Here is a 26,831-nt window from a genome sequence, read left to right as displayed (position 1 = left end):
TGGTAAGGTGAGTGTTTGTTTAAAGTGAGTGTGTACATGTGGATGTGAGTGTAGATGATGGGTTGTTGCATAGTGTCGTTGTCATTGAGCATCCTGATGGCCTGGGGATAGAAGCTCCTTCTGAATCTCTCTTTGTCGGTAGACATCTTTCTGTCTGTGTTGGTGCCTTTTCAAGCGTTTTCCACCGCTGCATCAGTTATCCACGTTGGTACAGTGCTGCACATTTGCTTGATCAATCCAGGGTGTTTACTTTGTTAATCTGGGGCCCTGCTAGCGAGTGCGGCCCGTTTCAGTTGAAAAGGGTGAAACATAGCTAAGGCCACCTATATGTACAGGAGTCCGTGACATTGAATAGAATATTAAAATAAAAAAAAAAAAAGCAAAAACGATCCAAAAACACATATATACGTTAATGGCCCTTAACCGTTGGCGCCCAATAACATATTAAAAACCTTGTTGGCCGTGAAAGAGTTAAGGAGCCAGACAAGTATTTACATATTTCGTCTTCAAAATAAATAATCGCACAGACCTCCTCTTTCCCTCTCGTCACAGTGTGTCTCTCTGCCCTGGAGAGATCTGATCAGACGACATGTCAATGATGTCATTAGAGAGGACGTGTGTCTCTGCATGCATACTGATCTGCCTGTTTCTCTCTGCAGCTTGTCCTGCTGATATACTGTATATATATATATATCCTCCTTCAAGCGTCAAGCCCAGTAGGTCCTGTCATTAAACCCCCACTGAGCTGCACTGTAGTAACTGGGTCTGACACTGGTCTCGTGTGTGTGCGTGCGTGTGTGTGTGTGTGTGTGTGTGTGTGTGTGTGTGTGTGTGTGTGTGTGTGTGTGTGTGTGTGTGTGTGTGTGTGTGTGTGTGTGTGTGTGTGTGTGTGTGTGTGTGTGTGTGTGTGTGTGTGTGTGTGTGTGTGTGTGTGTGTGTGTGGAAATAATTGTGTCTTTACACAAAACTCTGTAGATGCCTTGAAATTAATGAGTGATACTTATTTTATGTCTGCACTTTATGCATTGCTCTTGATCTGCCAATGTTGTGCTCATGTCATGCCTATGTCTTTCTTTGCTGCCTGGAAGCAATTCTTGTATGAAAGGTGCTATACAAATAAAGTTTATTATTATTATTAGGGATGTTCGATATTATCGGCCTACCGATATTGGCATTCAAATGTATATTTAATTTTTTTTACATTTATAAGCTTTATTTACCCAGGCAAGCAAGTAAGAATAAATTCTTATTTTATTTATTGCCAAAAGTATGCATAATGTGTTAATTCCACGACAGGAGATATGTGATTTTAGTTACCTGAAATTATTCAGTTTTTTTGGGGGGGGGGGGGGGGGGGGGGGGCCTGCATATATCGGTAGGCCCTATCGGTTGATATCAGTATGAGAAATTAAGAGTTGGACAATATCGGTATATCGGTAAAAAAAACAATATCGAACATCCCTAATTATTATCTTTTTGAACATTAAACGAGTTCCTCTCCCACCAGAACTCCATCCGACACAACCTGTCTCTGCACAGCCGCTTCGTGCGCGTGCAGAACGAGGGCACGGGGAAGAGCTCCTGGTGGATGCTGAACCCCGACGGAGGGAAGAGCGGCAAGTCTCCCCGGCGCCGCGCCGCCTCCATGGACAACAACAACAGCAAGTTCGCCAAGAGCCGAGGAAGAGCCGCCAAGAAGAAGGTAATGGTGTCCGCCTCGCACGCACCTGGGGTCATGGTGTCCGCCTCGCACGCACCTGGGGTCATGGTGTCCGCCTCGTGCGCACCTGGGGTAATGGTGTCCGCCTCGCACGCACCCGGGGTAATGGTGTCCGCCTCTCGCGCACCTGGGGTCATGGTGTCCGCCTCGCGCGCACCTGGGGTCATGGTATCCGCCTCACGCGCACCCGGGGTAATGGTGTCCGCCTCGCGCGCACCTGGGGTCATGGTGTCCGCCTCGCGCGCACCTGGGGTCATGGTGTCTGCCTCGCACGCACCTGGGGTCATGGTGTCCGCCTCGCACGCACCTGGGGTCATGGTGTCCGCCTTGCACGCACCTGGGGTCATGGTGTCCGCCTTGCACGCACCTGGGGTCATGGTGTCAGCCTCGCGCGCACATGGGGTCATGGCGTCCGCCTCGCGCGCACCTGGGGTCATGGTTCAGCATCTTTTGAGAAATGGTTTGGTTCCTGAAAAGTCTATCAAGCTTTATTAATCTCCTTGGGGAAATTAAGGTGTCATAGAAGCTTGGGGGGGAGGGGGTATAGGTAGGATAGGTAGTAATAATAATAGAACATAGAACATAGAGCAAAGTAATAATGATAATAGTGATAACAGTAGTAGTCAAAAACGTGAGGTGCATAGTTTGCAGGAGACTGTCGCGACCAAACCATTGAAAACGATAGGAAAAGAAATGGCGTCCGATGTGATCACAGCCTAAAATGTAAATGTTTCCCTCTAGGTGGCGCTGCAGGAGGGGGTGGAGGGGGGAGTGGACAGCCCCGGCTCCCAGTACTCCCAGTGGCTGGGAAGCCCCAACTCCCACAACAGCAACAGCGACGACTTCGAGGCGTGGAGCAGCTTCCGGACGCGCACCAGCTCCGACGCCAGCACCCTGAGCGGCCGCCACTCCCCCTTCCTGTCGGAGCAGGACGACCTGTCGGAGGCCGACATGCACATGGTGTACGGCGGTGGCGGGGGGGGCGGCGGCGCCCTGCCCAGCCTGTCGGAGGTGGCGGGGACCATGGCGCGCCGCCACGGCTCTGAGAACGTCATGGAGAGTCTCCACAACCTGAACCTGCTGTCTCCCCAGCCGGGCTCCTCCCCCTCCTCCCCCCACCCGTCGAGCTCCGCCATGCTTCAGACGAGCCCCTACAGCTCGCCCAACATGGCCCCCCAGCAGCAGCAGCAGCAGCAGCAGCAGCAAGACTACCGCAAGTGCCTGTACAGCCAGGCCATGATGAACTCCCTGCCCCCCGTCCCCATGGCGACACTGACAGATCCCAAGCCGAGCTTCGGTCCTTTCCTCAACCGTTACAACTGCCCCCCGGGCCTCCTGAAGGAGCTGCTGACCTCTGACGCCTGCAGGGACATGATGCCCTCCTCCGCGGAGGCCGCGGGGGCCCAGGCCGGGATGGGAGGAGGCCACCTGCTGCCCAGTTACAACAGCGCCGTCCAGTTGGGCGGACGCGACGGAGGAGCGAAGATGATGAATCAGCCTCAGGCGCCTCCCCCTCCTCCTCCTCCTCCTCCGCATGCGCGCCCACAATCCATCCACGGCCAGGGCCCCTCGCCGTCAGGGGCCATGAACGGCTGCACCATGATCCCTCTGACCAGCCGCTTCGCTTGCCTGAGGACATTCACGCCGTCGCCCCACGGCGGTCACTCCGCGCACGGCGCCGGGGTCCCGGCCGGCTACGGCGGCACCACCACCACCACCAACGGCTACGGGCAGCCCGGCCCGGCTCATCACCACCACCACGGCAACCACCACCACCACCAGGAGAGGCTGCCCAGCGACCTGGACGACATGCCGATCGAGAGCCTGGAGTGTGACATGGAGTCCGTCCTCCACGACACCCTCATGGACGGAGACGCGCTGGACTTCAACTTCGACGCCGCGGCCGGCCCTTACATGTTCCCCCAGCGGGTGAAGACGGCCGCGCACAGCTGGGTGTCCGGTTAGGAACCAGAAGAACCAGAAGGCTCCCAGACAGGTAATCATAATAATAATAATAATTTCTGCAGGCGGCTACGTGGCGTAGTGGGCAAGGCGCTCACCACGAAATCTGGAGACGCTGGGCTTGCCTGTTCGAGCCCAGCGCTCCACATTTGCTTTCAGTTTAGCTGGTCGTCCGTACTAATACACATTGGCCGTATTAGGGGGTGGGAAACTGATGGGTGGGGATCGGGCGTTGTGGACAGCGACTCCTACAGGTCGGTTGGTGCGCCTGCGCAGTAGAATCAGGAAGTGTCGGGGGCAGCGTGAGCCTCCCACGCGTTACTCCTCGCCACTGAGAGATCGAGCTGCGCAGGTGAAAAGATGTGACTGCTGTTACCTCAAGTACCGGAGGGGACTTGTGCTATGTATGACTTAGTCCACATTGCAGCCGGCTTGTGGGAGGCAAGAAACAGCGTTCGTGACAGGGGAGGGTTGAATTGGACGATACGAAATTGGGATGGGAGAGAATATAGAAAATGGGAGAAAAAGTGGATAAAAAAAAAAAATAATAATAATAATAATTTCTTCAATTTATATAGCGCCTTTCAAGGAACCCAAGGAGCTTAAAGGAAAACTCCAACATTTTGGGAAATTAGCTTATTTGCCATCTACCCTGGAGTTAGACAAGAAGATACATACCTTTTTCTTCTCTGTGCGTGCAGTAGGGGTAGGAAGACGTTGGGAACTAGGCTAATGGAGGAACCTACTTCCAGTGACTGACGCTAAGCTAGGCTAACGGTGCGCGTCTTCCTACTCCTACTGCATGCACAGAGAAGAAAAAGGTATGTATCTTAACACTCCAACATTTTGGGAACCCTGGAGTTAGACAAGAAGATGCATACCTTTTTCTTCTCTGTGCATGCAGTAGGAGTAGGAAGACATTGGGACGGAGCTAACAATATACTCGTTATCACCATACATAACGCTTATATTGAAACACGTTGACTAGGGTTGCCACCTTTGACCAATAGAAATAAGAGACACCTGTCATCGAGCGTGCGCAGCGCACGCAAGAACATTTTTTGGGCGGTTTTGGGGCGTTTTTTGGGCGAAAATGGACGGATTTTGTCACGTTTTTTTTTTTTTTTTTTTTACTTTATTTCGGTTTTAGGGTTAGGGTTATGTTATTTAATTATTTTGGGGAGCCAGCCCCCCAAACTCCTGAAATGCATAGAAATCTATGCATTTTGGAACAGTTACTATAGTCAAGAAAGCATTTAGTCATACTTAAAGTTTAAAGTGCTTTATTTGCATTTAACATTGTTTAAATAAATTGGCTGAACTATAGCCTCAACTTGAGCATAATACTGTATGCATATAAAGTGCTGTAAAAACAAAGCCTGGGAACACTTTTACTGAAAGAGGACAATAATACAATGAAACACTTGTGTGACCCAAATTAAAAGATTAATAAAAAATAAAGTGCAAAGAAGAGTAGGCTCCTGGCTGCCAGGGCAGGTAAATAGAAATACTGACATCTAGTTAAAAACACAACCAGATAAATAAGATGTAATATCCCATACCGAATCAATCTCAGGAGATGTTTCAGTCATGAAGAACTGTGACACCTGTGCTTGTGTCCTTTGCGTTCTTAGACAGAGGATGGCAGGCAGCGCACAGACAGAGGATGGCTGGCAGCGCACAGAGACAGAGGATGGCAGGCAGCGCACAGACAGAGGATGGCTGGCAGGCACCGCACAGACAGACAGAGGATGGCAGGCAGCGCACAGACAGACAGAGGATGGCAGGCAGCGCACAGACAGAGGATGGCTGGCAGGCAGCGCACAGACAGACAGAGGATGGCTGGCAGGCAGCGCACAGACAGACAGAGGATGGCTGGCAGGCAGCGCACAGACAGACAGAGGATGGCTGGCAGGCAGCGCACAGACAGACAGAGGATGGCAGGCAGCGCACAGACAGACAGAGGATGGCTGGCAGGCAGCGCACAGACAGACAGAGGATGGCAGGCAGCGCACAGACAGACAGAGGATGGCAGGCAGCGCACAGACAGACTAGGATGGCAGGCAGCGCACAGACAGAGGATTGGCACAACGGCACAGAACTCTTCTTAGCAACGTGAAAGCGCAAATTCTCATTGGTCGGTGAGCTGCTGAGCGCACGCCCATCATAGCAGAGTTGCCAAGTCAGTTTATTTGCCGCAACTTTCGGCCACAATTTTGCTTGTTTTTGTAGGTCGGCTGACTAATTTCTCTCACTAAACTGGCAACCTTAAAATACGGGACAAGGGGCGTCCCGTATCAGTTCAATACGGAACGCGTCTTTTAGTTTCCAATTACGGGACGATTCCGTATTTTAAGGGACGGGTGGCAACCCTAACGTTGGGAGCATGTCTATGTTCCCCGGGTCCTATGTTCCCCGGGTTCTATGTTCCCCGCTTTGATTGATTGATTGATAGATTGAAAATTTTAGACCACCAGCCCTGATTCCAAACTAAAACCTTAACCAGTTCGAACGAGGGCCTAAGCTTAACCGTTCGAAACAAGGCGGACATTAATAATTAATAAAATAATAAAAATTTATAAAATTTTCAATCTATTAATCAATCAAACATCGAACATAGAACCCGGGGAACATAGGACCCGGGGAACATAGGGATGATCCCCTAACGTTGACATTAGGGCCGTTCTTTCAACCTAAAAGTGCACTTTCTTCAACCTCGAACCTAAATTCCTTAGCAACCCGTGTTACCAAGTAAACAAATCACGGAACGATAGCCAGTTAGCCCGAACCAGCCTAGTACTACTAACGTTAGCTCCCAGAACGATAGCCAGTTAGCCCGCACCAGCCTAGTACTACTAAAGTTAGCTCCCAGAACGATAGCCAGTTAGCCCACACCAGCCTAGTACTACTAACGTTAGCTCCCAGAATGATAACCAGTTAGCCCGCACCAGCCTAGTACTACTAACGTTAGCTCCCAGAACGATAGCCAGTTAGCCCGCACCAGCCTAGTACTACTAACGTTAGCTCCCAGAACGATAGCCAGTTAGCCCGCACCAGCCTAGTACTACTAACGTTAGCTCTCAGAACGATAGCCAGTTAGCCCGCACCAGCCTAGTACTACTAACATTAGCTCTCAGAACGATAGCCAGTTAGCCAGCACCAGCCTAGTACTACTAACGTTAGCTCTCAGAACGATAGCCAGTTAGCCTGCACCAGCCTAGTACTACTAACGTTAGCTCCCAGAACGATAGCCAGTTAGCCCGCACCAGCCTAGTACTACTAACGTTAGCTCCCAGAACGATAGCCATGTAACCCTCTGCTGGCGCGTGCTGTGCACTACAATCAACTACAATCAAAATGACATGACAAAAAACTCCGTGTCAGTCTGTGACGTCATGGTATTGAGAATCATACCGGCGGGATTTCGAAATATCCTGGTATACCGTAATACCGCCATACCGCCCAAGCCTAATCTTCTTGTCTAACTCCAGGGTAGATGGCAAATAAGCTAATTTCCCAAAATGTTGGAGTTTTCCTTTAACACAAGACATAATTGCTCCCGATGAGCAGGTTGGCACCTTGCATGGTTGCCTCCACCTTCGGTGTGTGAATGTGTGAGTGAATGGGTAAAATGTGAGTAACAAATTGTAAAGCACTTTGGATAAAAGTGCTATATAAAAAAGCAGCAATTTTTTTTTTCTATTTACATATACCTCTATCATATAAAGAGGGAGACAAACTAAGGGGAAGGAAATCAGAGGGACATATACCTCTTATCGTATAAAGAGAGAGACAAAATAAGGAAGGAAATCACTCAGAGGGACAGTTGGGTAAAGGAAGGAAGTCAGGCAGAGTCGTTTGGTGAAGAGGTGAGATTTGAGTTTTGAGATTTGAGTAGTGGTTTGAAGGAGTCCAGGGATGTTGCGGATGTCTGGAGGGAGGGAGTTCCAGAGGGTGGGTGCGGCAACAGAGAAGGCTCTGGGGGGGGGATGGAGGAGATCGACTAGGTACCGGAGGGCAAGGGAGTGTAGGGATTTGTAGGTGATGAGGAGGATCTTGAAGTTGATGCGTGAGGCCTCTTAACGACTATCTTTAACCCTTTGAGGTGTACGATCAAACTGCCGTGGTTACAATTTTGAGAAGGCAACGTTTGAACTTGTTAACCCTTTTACTACCACAGTACAGAAGGTTAACCGTCCACCTACCACACTACAGAAGGTTAACCCCGGCCTAGACTATCACACTACAGACGGTTAACCTTCTGTAGTGTGGTAGTGAAAGGGTTAACCCTTTGTCGTGTGGCAGTGAAAGGGTTAACCTTCTGTATTGTCGCAGTGCAAGGGTTGACCATTTCTGGGGGTCATAAGGTTTGGCTCATATTGATACCATAGGATTTGACGAGACAACACAATGTAATGTACAATGTCTAATATAACAAAGAGCGTCTCAGGGCTAGATCCACAAAGAATGGATTGAACGGTGCTACAGTAATTGCACCCTTACTTACAATTCATTATGAATTGAAAATGGGGGACCCTGATGTAAACAAGACGAAAGTCTTTCTCTGGTCTGCATCCCTTTAACAATTGTGTGTATTAGGGCTGACCCCTATTAGTCGAATAGTCACTAATCGATCAAAAGGAGCTGTAGTCGACTGCCAATCGCTGGCCTCCCGGCCACTGCCACTAAGCCTCTTCAACTCATTCAGAACGCAGCCGCCCGCCTGATCTCAAACCTACCGAAGTCGGCCCATGTCACCCCACTTCTTAGGGACCTGCACTGGCTCCCCATTGCTGCACGAATCCGCTTCAAGGCCCTCGACCTAGCATACCGTGCGGCAAAGGGAACTGCTCCCGCCTACCTCCGGTCAATGGTCTCTAACTACACACCCTCAAGACCCCTACGCTCTGCATCTTCTGGCCGCCTCAGACCTACTCCTATCCAAGCTCCCGGAGGGTCATCAAAGAGAAGTCGCCTATTCTCAGTCCTTGCCCCACAATGGTGGAATGAACTACCCACCCCAGTTAGGACAGCCGAAACACGTCCAATCTTTCGCCGTCGACTAAAGACGCACTTCTTCAACCATTATCTGAATTAAAAAAAAAAATAATCTAACCCTAACTAACCATACTGTCATGCACTTGTCCTAATAAACTAACCTACACTGTAGCACTCAACACTTTGATGAACATTGTTACTCAGCTGATAGAGTTGTGCCCTTCCTGATGGCTTGTCGTACAGAACTTGTAAGTCGCTTTGGATAAAAGCGTCAGCTAAATGACTAAATGTAAAATGTAAATGTTAGTAGAATAAAATTAAAAATATATAAAAAAAAAAAAAAAATCATTCTTTCCAAAAGAAAAGAGGCCTAGAAGCATGGCTAACGCTAATGGCACGGATACCAGAGGCTAACTGCCTAAGAAAACAGGCACAGAGGCACTGAAAGAGGATTTCACCCAGCTAATGAACACACTAGACTAGACAAATATCAAGATGTATCCATCAGTGGACCAATTGCATGCTTTTGCAGAGGACAAGAAGCCTTCCGTCGACTCCTTCAGACATTAAGCACCCCCCACAGCCCAAATGGAATGATACAAAAATGATCGACTAATAGTAGACTATCGGCAAATTTCGGCCAATCATAGTCGACTATCCAAATCCTTAGTCGGGGACAGCCCTAGTGTGTATTGAGCTGTACTGTATTGTACCCATTCTGCAATCTGTTAATACAATTTTCAATCACTGTGTAAGTAAGGGTGCAATTAGCACTGTGCAATCCATTCTTTGTGGATCTAGCCCTCAGTCTAATAACCCTGCTAGCCATGCTCTGCGTCGTAGTGTTCAACTCCGCCGTGCTCATGCACGTGTGACATGGCTTGAGAGAGGGTGCGGCTCAGCACACATTTGCACATTTGCGCTGGAGGAATATAATTCTATGGTCTTGAATCATTCTTCCTCATGGGGTCATGAATGTGGACAACAGATCTCAGATCTGACAATTCGGCCATGAAAGGGCTCTTAGATATGTTTTGCCTCGACAGACATAATGGCTGATGCTGGTTATTGGAACCTATAGAATCATAAAATTCCACAATTCGGTGGAAAACACACATTCAAGAAATAAAATGCCCACAACTTTTGTTATGTCTGTAGCTATTACCTTCTGAAATAAATATTGTGAAGCGTCACTGTAAATAATTTAAACTAGCTAGGAGGACTATTGTACTGGTCTGTTATACCTGCATGCCCTCTGCTCCTCTCCACAGACTCACCAGAGCAGCACATTGACCAGCTGCCTTCTTTCACTGACACCAAGGAGAAACCAACCGCCATGAAACCAACCGTCAAGAAGAAACCACCAAGAAACCAACCGTCAAGAAGAAACCACCAAGAAACCAACCGCCAAGAAGAAACCACCAAGAAACCAACCACCAAGAAGAAACCACCAAGAAACCAAGAAACCACCAAGAAACCAACCACCAATAAGAAACCACCAAGAAACCAAGAAACCAACCACCAAGAAACCAACCAACCACCAAGAAACCAACCACCAAGAACAAACCACCAAGAAGAAACCAACCACCAAGAACAAACCAACCACCAAGTCAGAATGTCACACGAAGAAGCCACAATTATTTAACCCTTTCACTACCACACTACAGAAGGTTAACCGTGGTAGTGAAAAGTTAACCTTCTGTAGTGTGGTAGTGAAAGGTTAACCTTCTGTAGTGTGGTAGTGAAAGGTTAACCTTCTGTAGTGTGGTAGTGAAAGGTTAATCTTCTGTAGTGTGGTAGTGAAAGGTTAATCTTCTGTAGTGTGGTAGTGAACGCGTTAACCCTTTGTAGTGTGGTAGTGAAATGGTTAACCTTCTGTAGTGTGGTAGTGAAAGGGTTAACCATTTGTAGTGTGGTACTGAAAGGTTAACCTTCTGTAGTGTGGTAGTGAAAGCATTAACCCTTTGTAGTGTGTTAGTGAAAGGGTTAAAGGAACATTTGAAGGTGTTTCTTCTTGGTTAGATAGTAGTGGAGAGATTATTACTACTATTAGGAGAGAGAGAGAGAGAGAGAGAGAGAGAGAGAGAGAGAGGTGACATGCGACAAAGGTAATTTGTTGGACTTGAACCCACCACGTTGCATATGACATGATTTACACCCAGTGGTTCTCAGCTGGTCTCGCCTCAGGACGCACCCTTTTCCTTAGACGTTAAGTCACGACCCAAATATTAAAAAAATTTGAACCACTCAAATTTTCACCAAAAATATTGCAGTAATAAATTTGAAGCATCAAAGGAAAAAGCAGTGTTTCCAAGTTCAGAGCAAACTGAACAAAAACACGAAATAAACAAAAATAAAACGAATGAAATAAAAAGACTTAACTTAACAAGCACAACAGCGCTGGCCACAAACATTACTGTCACAACAGCGCTGGTCACAAACATTACTGTCATGACAGTGCAGGCTACAAACGTTACTGTCACAACAGCGCTGGCTACAAACATTACTGTCACAACAGCGCTGGCTACAAACATTACTGTCACAACAGCGCTGGCTACAAACATTACTGTCACAACAGCGCTGGCCACAAACATTACAGTCACAACAGCGCTGGCCACAAACATTACAGTCACAACAGTGTTGGCTACAAACGTTACTGTCACAACAGTGCTGGCTACAAACGTTACTGTCATGACAGTGCAGGCTACAAACATTACTGTCACAACAGTGCTGGCTACAAACGTTACTGTCACAACAGCGCTGGCTACAAACGTTACTGTCACAACAGCGCTGGCTACAAACGTTACTGTCACAACAGCGCTGGCCACAAACATTACAGTCACAACAGTGTTGGCTACAAACGTTACTGTCACAACAGTGCTGGCCACAAACATTACTGTCACAACAGCGCTGGCCACAAACATTAGTCATGACAGCGCAGGCTACAAACGTTACTGTCATGACAGCACAGGCCACAAACATTACTGTCATGACAGCGCAGGCTACAAACATTACTGTCACAACAGCGCTGGCTACAAACATTACTGTCACAACAGTGCTGGCCACAAACATTATAGTCACAACAGCGCTGGCCACAAACATTAGTCATGACAGCGCAGGATACAAACGTTACTGTCATGACAGCGCAGGCCACAAACATTACTGTCATGACAGTGCTGGCTACAAACGTTACTGTCACAACAGCGCTGGCCACAAACATTACAGTCACAACAGCGCTGGCCACAAACGTTACTGTCATGACAGTGCAGGCTACGAACATTACTGTCACAACAGCGCTGGCCACAAACATTACAGTCACAACAGCGCTGGCCACAAACATTACTGTCATGACAGTGCAGGCTACAAACATTACTGTCACAACAGTGCTGGCTACAAACGTTACTGTCACAACAGCGCTGGCTACAAACATTACTGTCACAACAGCGCTGGCTACAAACGTTACTGTCACAACAGCGCTGGCCACAAACATTACAGTCACAACAGTGTTGGCTACAAACGTTACCGTCACAACAGTGCTGGCCACAAACATTACTGTCACAACAGTGCAGGCCACAAACATTACTGTCACAACAGCGCTGGCCACAAACATTAGTCATGACAGCGCAGGCTACAAACGTTACTGTCATGACAGCGCAGGCTACAAACGTTACTGTCATGACAGCGCAGGCCACAAACATTACTGTCATGACAGCGCAGGCTACAAACATTACTGTCACAACAGCGCTGGCTACAAACATTACTGTCACAACAGTGCTGGCCACAAACATTATAGTCACAACAGCGCTGGCCACAAACATTAGTCATGACAGCGCAGGCTACAAACGTTACTGTCATGACAGCGCAGGCTACAAACGTTACTGTCATGACAGCGCAGGCCACAAACATTACTGTCATGACAGCGCAGGCTACAAACGTTACTGTCATGACAGCGCTGGCCACAAACATTACTGTCACAACAGCATTGGCCACAAACGTTAGTCATGACAGCGCTGGCCACAAACGTTAGTCATGACAGCGCAGGCTACAAGCGTTACTGTCATGACAGCGCAGGCCACAAACGTTACTGTCATGACAGTGCAGGCCACAAACATTACTGTCATGACAGTGCAGGCTACAAACCTTACTGTCACAACAGCGCTGGCCACAAACATTACTGTCACAACAGCGCAGGCCACAAACGTTACTGTCACAACAGCTCTGGCTACAAACGTTACTGTCATGACAGCGCAGGCCACAAACATTACTGTCATGACAGCACAGGCTACAAACATTACTGTCACAACAGCGCCAGCAACAAACATTACTGTCACAACAGCGCCGGCAACAAACGTTACTGTCACAACAGCGCCACAGGCCACAAACGTTACTGTCACAACAGCGCCACTGGCCAAAAGCGTTACTGCGCATGCGTCTTGGGAAACATATGTCCTTCAAAATAAAGGCGCATATCCGCGACCCACCAGTTGAGAACCACGCCCCCCGCTCGCCCCCAATAGGCCAGATTTTACATTTAGTTTGAGGCACTTGTCTATGGTGCCCATCCCCCCGCCAAAAGAAAATTTTATATCAAATGTGAACACTGGGTGTTGGTGGATTAAGTGCCCTTTTTGTAGCCTGAGCCCCTGCCCCCCAAATTGTCTGTGCACGCCCCTGTTGGAGAGCAGACGGTGAAGGGAAGACATAGCGTTACTGGAGAGTAGAGATAGAGGATTTGATTTGGTCTGATCCTAGTATTTAGGCCTAGTACAGAAATATACTACAGTCAGAACAGTCTGTAATTCACAAGAGTACAGGGGGATGCTGGAAAATTATATTATTTTGATTATTATTTGGGTCCGACATATTGTGTGTATTATCTTATTATTTAGTTGGTATAAAAGGTTCAAACATGGCCTACTGTACATTAGCTCTGTTTACAGTGGTCTGGGGCTGGAAATATGGCTGTGTGTTAGCTAGCTTAAGCATTGTGTGTGTTTTGTAGCCTTTTTATTGTTTGCCGTATGTGTATAAAAGCACTATTGTGCAAATGTGTCTCGTGGCAACTTTGGTTCCTCATATCAAGGTGGTTAATATAAGTAAACAAGGCCATCATACAAACACCACAGAACTGTAATATACCTTTTCTAGGTGTAAAACACACTTAACTCTGTGCTCAAAGTGAGCCGTTTGTGCAGCTTTGCTAGATTTCTCAGTCCAATCCAATTTTTAAAACATATTTTAGCAGATATATGAAGCAAATCTTCTATTTGGGTGTTTTCCCCTGTGAACTGTTGGGTCAATTAATCATTTCCTTTGGTCCAAGACCTCATGAGGATTTTCAACAACAACAACTTTTTGCTAATATATTCATGTTAATGCAACAATGCTGTATACAATGTGTATATTTGTGATGTATTGTATATTTTGTTATGTTATTAACAATCTTTGAAGTCGCACTGAAATCAAGGCAGGAAGACTGTTATTATTTAAAAGGCAATCAGCAGATGTTCACAACATTTCAAGTTGCAATACTTACTTTTCATACTTTTTTATTTATTTACATTTTGTCAGTGAGGTATAGCCACTCTAAAGCTGAGCACAACCATAGTGCGAGTCCCCTGTCTCACATTTTGTACTGCGTGGAAAGTCTACCTTTTGTGGACGTTACGTGACATTCTTGTCATCTGAATAGCCATAAAGTGAACACTCAAATTCAAATTCAGTGTGTAGAGAATTCATTAAATATGTTTTAAGATTATATGTTAAAGGTGCTATAGATACAATTGTTATGTAGAGTAAACATAAACATTTTAAAATAATAATAATAATAATACAGCCACAAAGCCTAATCTTTTTTGATTAATTAATTGATCATTAAAAAAGATGTGCGGCTTCAAAACGAATGGTAGTGTTTACATGTATGGTCATGGTGCGCTTCGCATTTCCTCATGTGGAATGCACCTGATTGGATAAATGACGTGCTGGTGCTCTATTGCGACATCTAGTGGCTGAATGTTATCTATAGCACCTTTTAAGAGTCACATGTCCATGTTCTCACCAGTAATACTGGTCAGAAAAATCTTATCTCAGTCCAATTGTTTTTCTTTTTGTGCATTTAATGCTTTCCTGGCCTTTGCCAGTTCAGTTCAGTTCAGACTTTATTGTCCCTCAAGGGGAAATTTGCTTTGCAGCAGTGGTAGAGACAACAACAACAACAAATAACACAACACAAGAAACATCACATCTTACAGAATCCAACCAGGAAAAAGAAAAGAAAAATGAAAATGCATTACTGTTATTTTAAAGGAAGTTAAGTGCATTTAGTGCCCTGGGGATGTACGGACATTTTAATCTGTTGCTCTTTAGCCTGGGGAGCCTATATCTCCTGCCAGAGGGGAGGGGGACAAACTCCTCCAAGAGAGGATGGTCAGAGCTGTCTAAGATCGTCTGAGCCTTCCGTAGAATTTGTCTGTTATAAATGTCTGTCAAGGAAAGCCATATGATGTGCAGCAGGGAGAGAAGGGTTAACAGGGAGGCTCTGATAGTGAACTCTCCAAGGTTAACTGGCCAGAGACTGATCGTCCTGTTTTATGTTTAAAGGGGAACGCCACCCAATTTAAAAACAATGCATACATGTTAGTCCTCTGGTTTTACAAAGTCAGAGAAAATGATTAGTGAAGTGATGCCACAGATTAATCTGATTACTGATTACTCCTTTAAAAAGTAATCTAGTTACTTTACTGATTACTTGATTATCAAAGTAACTTAGTTATTTGAAAGTAACTAGGTTACGAAGTCATCGTTGTCCCCCCTGCTGCTGCCACAACATAAGAATGACAACAGTTTTTTTTTTTTTTTTATAATGCTTTATTGAAAGTGCATAATGTCATATATCATGATTGGCTGCTCAGACAGGTCATCATGAGACGTCATCAGCCATCAGGCCATATAAGGTCACAGCTGTCCACTGCTCAGGCACTCTAGGACAGTGCACGGTTCCCAAACGAAATAAAATAGAAAATATATATAATATAATTTTAATTAAAAATTAAATTGTAAAACCGTTGTGTAATATAAAACATGGTATTATAGTTTATTCTCATGTGTGTGTTCACGTGTGGTGTGTGTTCACGTGTGCTGTGTGAGTACGTTCAGGGTCTTTGGGAGTGAGTTCAGGGTCTTTGGGAGTGCGTTCGGGGTCTTTGGGAGTGCGTTCGGGGGCGGCTAGCTGGCGCAGTGGGCAAGGCGCTCGCCACCAACGCAGGAGATGCTGGGTTCGAGCCCAGCTCTCGGTGTTGCTACCAGCTTGGCTGGTCGTTCATACTAATACAATTGGCAGTATTAGGGGGTGGGAAGCTGGTGGGTGGGGATCGGACGTTGTGGACAGCGACTCCTACAGGTTGGTTGGTGCGCCTGCGCAGTAGAATCAGGAAGCGACAAGAGGGCGGCGTGTCCCTCCCACGCAGACCCTCGCCGCTGAGAGATTGCGCTGTGCAGGTGAAAAGATGCGACGGCTGCCTCCTCGAGTATCGGAGGGGACACGTGATGCAAGGCTTCGTCCACATTGCAGCCGGCTTGTGGGAGGCATGGCCTAACAGCGTTCGAGACAGGGGAGGGGGAAGGGAGAAAAATTGAAAATGGGGAGAAAAAGTAGATTTGGGGTCTTTGGGAGTGCGTTCAGGGTCTTTGGGAGTGAGTTCATGGACTTTGGGAGTGAGTTCATGGTCTTTGGGAGTGAGTTCATGGACTTTGGGAGTGAGTTCATGGTCTTTTGGAGTGAGTTCATGGTCTTTGGGAGTGAGTTCATGGTCTTTGGGAGTGAGTTCATGGTCTTTGAGAGTGAGTTCATGGTCTTTGGGAGTGAGTTCATGGTTGCAAATATCGACTGAACTTCCCTACACCGTAAACAACACATTTAAATTCTTAATTTGGGTGGCGTTTCCCTTTAACTGATCTGCGCTTTACTTCCCAGCAGCCTGTCACAGCAAAAATAATCAGCACAGTATGGGACTGGGTGCTGACTCACTGTGCCTTGTATGGTTCCACAGACTTCTTACGTTATACATGAAGAGTTACTTTGCAAAAACCTTAGTCATTTAGTCATTTTTATAATCTGTTTTTTTTTATTGTACATTCCAGGTAATATCTGGGTTGTTTTGATCAAGTAAAAATAACAGGTAACTTACTAAATCTAACTTTATTGAAAAATGTGTTTTATTTACAATGAAAGCAGATAAATCCACATGGATTGCAAATGGACCAGATTTCGTTTTTGCTATGTTACCTGAATAAATTGAATCTTTTCTTTTTTTGGCCAAAAATCCATCTTTAAAGATGACTTTGAGCCAAAGTTAAACATTAACCTGATTTTGTACCACATTTTTGCAACGTTACCTTAATCATTTTCAGCTTTTCTCATACTCACTTCACGCTAACATAAAATAAAAAATTTATAAAAAGATGCAATCTTTAAAGATGACTTTAAGCCAAAGTTAATTCGCTTTCAGACAGCACAGTTCTAGGCTGCAGTCATATTGTGTCACCTGACCCGAATACTGCATGCTGATTCACTGTGCAGATTTATCTGGCTCTGTAAAAAAACAGCACTGGTGTTTCTGCTAAAACGTGAACTTGTAATAAGTTTCCAATGGAAAATAACGGCAAAACTGGCTCTGGATTCAGAGTGGGCTACATCTGAACACAGCTCGCGTTTCAAGGATAGCGTTTATAGGTTTTTGCAAATGACCTCTTCACATTAATATGTCTGGTCTTTAAGTATGTGAAGACTTCATCTTTTTAGAATTTCTTTACCGAACACTGCGTTATGCCTTAGCATTAGGCTGAATGTAGTATTTTTTAGCCGTGGATATTGTTTTTCCAGCCTCTTGACCATGTGGTCGTTTACATGTTAATACAACTCGGTGAATGCACTCATACCTCAAATATCTTTTTCTTTTCTTACTTCTCGACTTTTGAAGGGACCGCCAATCTTCTCTCTGGGGGACTGTCTGGAAATGTAAATCTCACCTTCCTGACATTGAATATACTGGGAGATGTGTTGTGATGTTTGAATTGATCTATTGCTCTCTTACTGTAATTAAGGAATCAAGCCTAGACATTGTCGGTTGAACTGCTTTCACATTTGCCGCCTTTTTCCTGGCATTTACCCATGCTAGAAGACAGTAGCCATAGCTCTCTATATATATATATATATATATATATATATATATATATATATATATATATATATATATATATATATATATATATATATATATATATATATATATATATATATATATATATATCGTTTTTTATTATTATTGTTTTTTTTATGTAAAAAGGTCATCCAGAAAATGTTAAAGGATATTCTCTATTGTAAATGTTTCCCCAGTCTGTATATATTTGCTTGTCTAGATAGATACTCACGGAAATTGTATATTCATTGAATGACAGACAGAATGATGATTCTGTTGTGGTGAATTGAGATTTATGTTTTTAGCCAACTACTGTTTTTCATACAAAAAGAAAAAAGACTGATGTAGGCGGAAATAATTACAATGTATCACCAAATAATGAGGCTAAATGGATATGTTGGCTTTGTAAAATATTGAATAGAAATAAAAATCAAACACAACCATTTGTATACATTTTGTGTTTTAGCCTGTTGCAATTAATTAATATAGAGTAAAATGTATTTTGCTATGTACATTTTTTTGTAATCTAATTAAGTAAGGTTAAATTTGTACATGTGTGATATATCGTGCTATTTGAGGACCTTTTGACAAATTGTGATGGTTTCACCCAGGGCTCGTATTTCTTCAGTGATTGGTCATTTTGATCTAGAATCTCTTTTCAGTGTGTTGTTGAATAGGGTTTCCCAAACTCAGGGCTGGGGACCAGTGTCAGTCCCTGGGATGTTGCTAATGTGGCCCCTCAGGCAGGTTCTACAGAAATAGACTCACTTCTAGTATTCACTCTATTACCGCTTCTCAACCCAGAGACAAAAAGATGTCTTCTCTGTCCCCAAGAGCAAGAGGTTTGAGAAAGTCTGTTTAATTGAATGTTGTTCATGTCTATTTTGACAAGCAAATGTTGCCTGATATCCTTCTGCCTTATTTCATGCTAAACAGCTTGAGTGACCATAGCTCTTGAGGAGCTGTGTATGTAATGTACAAAGCTCTATAACGAACTACCGCAGATTCTGAGGGTTAAGTCAAAACTTGTCCTAACTAAATATTGCAAGTTCATGTGTTTTATAAGGGATCAACTGTTTTATAAGGGATCAACAGAAAGCTCTACAAAGGCTGGTGAAAACGCAAGCTGCTTCTGAAATACAGCATAAAATGACCCTTTTTGATGATCAGCATCTTGACCTGACAGGTCAACAGTAGTATGTTGTGATGGTGGTGGCAGCACAGAGCAAATTTGACAAGCGTTCCCAGAAAACCACAGAAGAAGGCTCGGCTGGAGGATTTGAAAGGAGTCTTTGTGTTTTCACCTCATCCGCCTTTGTGGAGACTGCGCTTTCTGTTGATCCCTTCGAAAACACAATGCAAACTTGCAATAATTTGTTAAGACGCGTTTTGGACTTAACCCTCAGACTCTGCGGTGGTTCGTTATAGAGCTTTGTTTATAGATACATACACACACAGCTCGTCAGTAGAGCTCCAGTGGCCAGTGCTCCTCATAAGGAGCTGTGTTACTCTCCATCACAATGCTTTCCCGCAGCCTCGCCGCGGCGAGCAAGTGCCTGACACTATTCCGTTTGCATTGTCTCTCCAGCAGAAATGCAACTGAAATGTGTGAAATCTTATATCGGTTGATGCCATACTGTGTGTATATAAACTATCTCTCTGAATCCTGTCCGAGTCTGGGTTTTGTTTTGGCGAGTCGAGTTTGTTTTCGACCTCTCTTCTTGACTTCATTTGTGTACTCGTCCACCGGGTCTCGAGAAGAAGGTACTGTTAGAACTTGACCTACATGTAGGAGGCCACGTGGAGATCATGGTCTCTGAGGGGAGGTCCCCCAGTGATGCGTCAGTGGGGTTCAGAGTCCACATAAAAGTGAGGAATAGTTATATTTCCCTCTACACACTGATGGATTGCATAATGAGAATAACTTTTAGAAAAAAAAATATATAGGCTTTGCTATATCCCTACCAGCAGTATAGACAGTTATGCAATTATTTACATTTAGTCATTTAGCTGACGCTTTTATCCAAAGCCACTTACAAGTTCTGTACGACAGGTAATCAGGAAGGGTACAACTCTATCAGCTGAGTAACAATGTTAATCAAAGTGTTGAGTGCTACAGTGTAGGTTAGTTTATTAGGACAAGTGCATGACAGTAAGGTTAGTTAGGGTTAGATTTATTTATTTATTTTTATTTCAGATAATGGTTGAAGAAGTGCGTCTTTAGTCGACGGCGAAAGATTGGACGGGTTTCGGCTGTCCTAACTGTGGTGGGTAGTTCATTCCACCATTGTGGGGCAAGGACTGAGAATAGGCAGGTTCTCCTTGATGACCCTCCCGGAGCTCGGATAGGAGTGGGTCTGAGACGGCCAGAAGATGCAGAGCGTAGGGGTCTTGAGGGTGTGTAGTTAGAGACTATTATCTCCTGAATAATATCAAACAACATCTAGAAGAATGCACTCTGCATTGTTGTTTGTTTGTTTTTATTTAGATCCCCATTAGCTTTTGCACAGCAGCATCTATTCTTCCTGGGGTCCAATAGCTTACATGGTGACGACACATGCAAATATACATTCACACTCATCACAATATATTGGAAAAAAACACATTAAAAAACAATAAATAATAGACTTAAATAAAACAAACGCACTGCAATTTGACAAAGCAAATGGACAGGCTCCGACTGAATCCATCATGATCTAATTAATAGATAAATATAATTTAACACAATAGCCTGTGTAACCTTACTATGACAGCTGGTGATATTGCCAGGGTCAACAGACCCAAGCTAGAAATCCACGTTTTATGTAGCAACAATGTTGATATACTGTAACCTCACAGCCCACAGTTGTAGGACAAAGAACAAGGTTATGCAGAAACGGTGGTACAACTCATGATAGAAATGTTCAGTTGCTATCTGTTGACAGTCACAGCCAGCGTGACCCAGCATTTGCCATCTTGCTCCCCCTCACAGACGTTATTAGGACAGTGACCTCTGTGCCTACTTTCTTTCACCGTTGATGATATGATTAAAGAACATGTATTATCTTGTATATCACAGCAGTGCAATTGTTCCGTTCTCCGTTAATACTGTGTGCATCCACTGTGTGCTTCCCTCCCCCGAACAGGGCACATTCCAGAATGAGGAGCTCGTCCAAGGGCAGTTACGCTCTGTGCCTACACTACGTTGGCATTATGTTATCATCATTATCATTGTCTTATAAGTTAAAGGGGAACTATTTTACTATTTCTTTCACTATTTGGGCACTTTTACACAATTCCTGTGAGTCTATGGAACACCTCTGTAATATATATATTTTTTTTATTCATTGTTTTGTATTTCTAATCAAGTCCTCAAAAACAACATTTTTCTACCTCAAGATCTCGAGCCGTTTTGAGCCTGGGCTGCAGGTGCAGGTGCCACTGTGTGCAGCTCATCTTGTATCTCAACATTAACATGCAGCGGTGTCTCTCTGACATCACAAATCGCGCACATTTTCAAATGACTCAGTTCAGTGAGGGTGAATATTGTGAGAGGAGAATTGGAAGAATGCGCCAATATGAGAATTTTGAGACATAGATCATATTAATATAAGTTCACATAGCTAGGAAACAATGCTAAACACTCAAAAAGGCCATTTATAAGATAGTTCCCCTTTAAGTAAGAAAAACCAGCTATTGACCTTCATAACTTGTGGGTAATGGCTACTGCCCTATGTCTTTATAACTTGGGGGTAATAGCCACGGCCCTATGTCTGTTGCTATCTCTGTACGACATTCCACAAGAAGTGAGGAGAAGCCTTCTTCATTTTCTCACCGTCGTCTGTTCCCTCCGTGCGGCCAAGGCCATGCTCGCTGTACGTGTGTTTAGAGACAAGAATGCAGCCCGCTGATTGGTACAAGAGAGGTTTAACCCTTCACTATCACACTGCCGAGGATCGCTGCCACCGCGCTGTACGTGTGTTTAGAAACAGAACACAACGGAGGAGGTTAAGATGTTTTAACGTTTAAACTAAGGCTGTCAAAGTTAACGCGGTATTAACACGTACACACACACACACACACACACGCGCACACACACACACGCGCACACACACACACACACACACACACACACACACTTTGAGTCAGAAACAAACATAGTATCAATGAGAGTATCAATAATACACCTGAGTGAAGTTTTCTGGTGTATTATTGATACTCTCATTGATACTATGTTTGTTTCTGACTCAAAGTGTGTGTGTGTGTGTGTGTGTGTGTGCGCGTGTGTGTGTGTGTGTGTGCGTGTGTGTGTGTGTGTGTGTGTGTGTGTGTGTGTGTGTGTGTGTGTGTGTGTGTGTGTGAGATAGAGAGGGGGGGTGAGAGAGATGAGGAAGGGGCAAGAGAGAAAGAGAGCTGGGAGAGTGTGTGTGTGAGAGAGAGAGAGAGAGAGAGAGGGGGGGGGGGGGCGGGTGTTCTCAGCCCTTGTGTGGGTTAATGTAACACGTTCCTAACGTTTTCTTTCCCCTATTATTTCATGCACTTTATTCATTGTTTTAAATTATTATTTTCTTTTAAGTTATTTTGTGCATCACTCTGTTTTGAATTTGATGCAAATTTGCAATGGGTCATCCTTTTGTGTTAAATGGCTGCATAAAGCAAGCATTTGTTGACTCTCATGTTGATAAGAGTATTAAAACTTGAAAAATATCAGTTTATGGTCAAAAAAAGAAAATGCGATTAAATTGTGATTAATCGCGAGTTAACTATGGACAATCATGCAATTAATCGAGTTAAATATTTTAATCGATTGACAGCACTAGTTTAAACATTTAATGTTTAAATGTTTAAGAGGAATTGCTAAATTGTTTAACCTTTATTTACCCAGGGTAGGTTCGCTGAGCACAGATGCTCTTTTTCAGGAACGCCCTGCTTCACATTCACACAGTTCCATTCACACCTGGGAGCTGCCCAGTACAACCACAGTCTGACACCATTGGCCACTGAGCAACTCCACTGGAGCAGTTGGGGGTTAAGTGCCTTGCTCAAGGGCACTTCAGCGGCAGATTTTTCCTGCCAGTCCCGGGGATCGAACCGGTGACCTTCCGGTCACAAACCCGCTTCTCTAGCCATTAGGCCACCGCTGCCCCCTAAGAGTACTTCTACCTAGGGCTTGGTATGTAATCCCAGCCATGCACGCTGATTGGTACTGTATTATGACAAAGAGGTGTGTTTTTGTTTATCAAGATATGACAATCCTAGCACTATAAAACAACCTGCTCCCCAGTAGAAGCTCTCTCTTTTTTTGATCGCCTTTTTGCCTTAACCTGTTAATCTGTAGACCGTTTTCGCCTAAAGGTACATGCCTAAGTAAATGGAAGATTGCTCCACTTCTGCAAGGTCAATTTGCATGTTCTTGGTATCTAGGAACATCTAGGGACCTGGGGGTATGTATTTCCAGTGTCAGAAATATTGTGTCTGTTACTAGTAATTATTCAATTGTAATGAATAAATTAATTTGATTAATTATGATTTATGATTTTGATGATGATGATCAAAAATTGATACGGGTAGGAGAAAATGCTCACTGAGCTCATTCACCACCTTATTGAGATCATGTGTACAAAAAATCTAAGCAAATGAACCGCGGGAAGATGATTAAACAGAAGGATTTGTAGATACAGTAATTAATGATAATCGATTTTAATTATAAATTCATATTTGACCTTGAACTTGACCTTGACCTTATTATGGCCAAATCATACATCTATGGATAGGGGAAATGCTCCTCTTTTCAATGGCAGGGTTGAATCTGGATTTAGTCATTTCTTGCGGTTTTTACGATAATTAGCATTTTCCGATAAATTTGTATTTCCGATAAATCGTATAAAACATCGGTAAAAATGAAAATATACACTTTGACAACTGTTCTTGATAGGGTTATGGTCTTTAGTCTTGGCTACAAAAAAAATTATTTAAAAATATTGACCTCTTAACATCCAAGGGCCCACATGTGGACGATTCTTTGCCGACCTCTAGTGGCTCGGGTGTGCATTTATATATATATATAGATAGAATTAAAGCCCTATTTGTTGCCTGTCGATTGCCCTTTCAGGTGACAAAATCCGTTCAGCGGTTCTCGAGTTACATGCCGATATGTGAGGCGTGCCCCAAAGTACGCAAAAGTACACATTACCACCCCCGACTCCCGGGGCTCTAGCTCCATCAATCATTTGGCGATCCCGAAAATCTTTGCACAGGGTTGATATGATAATTGGGGATCTAATACGGTCTCTATTGATCGATTTATGATAAAGAAGGGGACCTTAAGGCTTAACAGGTTAAAGAACATGCAACTATATCTGTCGTCTTATTGGAATAATTGTGCATTCTTTTGTATGAACTCTATCTTCTTCACAGAACTCTGTAACTCTTATTTTTCTAATTAAAAAACTGTTCACTTTTCAAAACTGGATAATCTCTTCTCTTTTTATTCTTCATATACTGATAAGCCACAAATCAGGCTAATCTATTAGGTCGCTTGCGTTGTTCAATCTTTTTTTATCTCCATTCCAAAATCGTGCGGTGTAAGGGATTTGGAATTGGACGTTTTTGGAAGAGTATTTCTCCCTAGGATGATACTCTGTCACTTTTTTATCTCCTAATTCAATGTCGAGCGGTGTACGGGACTTGAATATAAGGACGTTTTTGGAAGAATACTTCTCCCTAGGATGGTATTCTGTCACTTTTTGGTGTTAGATTTACAAAGCTGTGCTTGGCGTTCAGCTCATCTTTTGTGATGAATAATATATAGTATTATTGTTCTTCGGGAAGAAAAATTACATAGAATACTGCATTCAGTATTTACAGGCTTTAGGTATAATGTCTGTTTTTGCTCTAAGCGAGAGTGAAAAGGACAGGAATTTGTAATTTATTATTCAAGGAAGGAGATATCCTGACAGCAACCATTCGGGTATTTTCACCCTAGGATTACTCCCATCTGTCAAGGGTGGTATGTCAACTGCATGGGGTAAACTCATCAGTGACTATGGATTAACTATGAAATGATTATCTGATGATTATCATTGTTTGCTTGCTAAATAAAATATAGACCTTGCAACTCTCATCAAGCCTAGCAACCTTGACGGGGGGGGACAAGGCGGGCATCAGTTATTCTCTGTGTTCGACGGGCTCATGAGATTAAGGGGGGTCTGGAAGCTGGGAGTATGGGACGCTGTGCACCGAGCAGTCAGATCACCGATTTATGAGTTTGTTGAACTGATCAGAGGGTCTGGGGCTTACATCACTATCGCATGCACTTATCTGTGTTTCACTACACACATGAGTGCATGCTTACCAACTGTTCGCCTGTTTTTACTACAACACTACTATCACCGACATCTAAGAAGGGAGATCCTCCCTTGAATGGCCCTTCTAAGGTTTCTCTCCTCCACATTGCCTGTGGTGCATTTTTTCCTATTGCTAGGTTTTAGTGAGTTTTTCCTTACTTTCGCGTGGGGTATGTCTGGGACATTATGGTGTTCTTGTTTTGTTCTTGACTTATTGTGATGTTTCTTCTTGACTTGTTTAAAGAAGACGTGTCCGGCCCATGGGGACATTAACGTGTGTTGTTGGGCCTTACAAATACATTTGATTGATTTGATTTGATAGGTGAACGAGTAGGATGTTGACATTGTTATACAAAGATGGTGGTACAACTCATGATAGGTGAACTGAACGAGTAAGACAGGATGTTGACAAGGTTATACAGAGAGGGTGGTTGGTACAACTCATGATAGGTGAATGAGAATGATAACAGCAGACTAACATTTCACCATAGGATCGAGGCCTCTGCCAAGAATCTTCGCAAACTGCATGCTACCATGTCCTCCCTCCTCACTCCCCCCCCACCCCCCCCCCCCTCCCTCATCTTTCTCTGCCAAAGACTTTACGATCTTCTTTGAGGAAAAAGTGGAGAACATCCGCAGCTCCTTCTCCCAACCCCGACCCATTCCAAATGCTGAATCGAGAACATCATCCTTCACTCTGTCATCTTTCTCTCCCATTACAGAAGCCGAGACCCTGACACTGGTAACGTCGAACCGTCCGACTACATGCCAGCTGGACCGGCTACACTCCCCACTCCTCCAGACCATAGCACCAGACATCCTCCCTTTCCTAACTGCAACCATCAACTCCTCACTCAACTCAGGGGTGGTCCCCACCTCCCTAAAACAAGCCAGAGTCACGCCCCTCATAAAAAAACCATCCCTGAACCCTACCGTCATAGGCAACTACCGTCCTGTCTCTCTTCTCTCCTTCCTTTCTAAAACACTTGAACGTGCTATATCCAACCAACTTACTGCTTATCTCTTACAGAATGACCTCCTAGACCCTAATCAGTCAGGCTTCAGGACTGGTCACTCCACAGAGACAGCCCTCATTGCGGTCACAGAGGCACTTCACTTAGCAAAAGCGAAAGGCCTCTCCTCTGTCCTGATTCTCCTAGATCTATCTGCAGCCTTCGACACAGTCAACCACCAGATCCTCCTCGCGGCCCTCGCAGGAATGGGAGTGGCTGGCTCTGCGCTGACATGGCTGTCATCATACCTCAATGACCGCTCCTACCAAGTGTCATGGAGAGGGACCCTGTCGGCCACCCGCCCCCTGCGGACGGGTGTCCCCCAGGGCTCGGTTTTAGGACCCCTTCTCTTCTCCCTCTACACTAAATCACTGGGTAACATTATCACGTCTCATGGCTTCTCCTACCATTGTTATGCCGACGATACTCAACTCTTCCTCTCCTTCCCTCCCTCAGATATCCACGTCTCTGAGCGGATCTCGGCCTGTCTGTCCGACATCTCTGCCTGGATGACGACCAACCACCTCAAACTGAACCTAAGCAAAACAGAATTGCTCCACCTGCCGGCCAAATCCTCCCCCCTGACCGACCTTTCCATCACAGTCGAGAATGCAGC

General features: G+C 44.7%; 1 protein-coding gene across 1 annotated transcript in view; it reads left to right on the top strand.

Moving 5' to 3' along the window:
- The window catches only part of LOC311233868 (forkhead box protein O1-B-like), an 87,107-nt gene extending 76,768 nt beyond the window's left edge, over positions 1-10,339 (top strand). The window contains exons 2-4 of the mRNA XM_084320928.1: positions 1,508-1,702; positions 2,462-3,716; positions 9,952-10,339. Of these exons, the coding sequence (XP_084177054.1) occupies positions 1,508-1,702; positions 2,462-3,685 (1,419 nt within the window). The 3' untranslated portion in view covers positions 3,686-3,716; positions 9,952-10,339. The remainder of the gene's footprint in view (positions 1-1,507; positions 1,703-2,461; positions 3,717-9,951) is intronic.
- The last annotated feature ends 16,492 nt before the right edge of the window (positions 10,340-26,831 follow it).

The sequence above is a fragment of the Notolepis coatsorum genome (genome assembly GCF_963971535.1).
Source record: "Notolepis coatsorum genome assembly, chromosome: 8".
Lineage (NCBI taxonomy): Eukaryota > Metazoa > Chordata > Actinopteri > Aulopiformes > Paralepididae > Notolepis > Notolepis coatsorum.
This window is presented reverse-complemented; position numbering and strand designations above follow the sequence as displayed.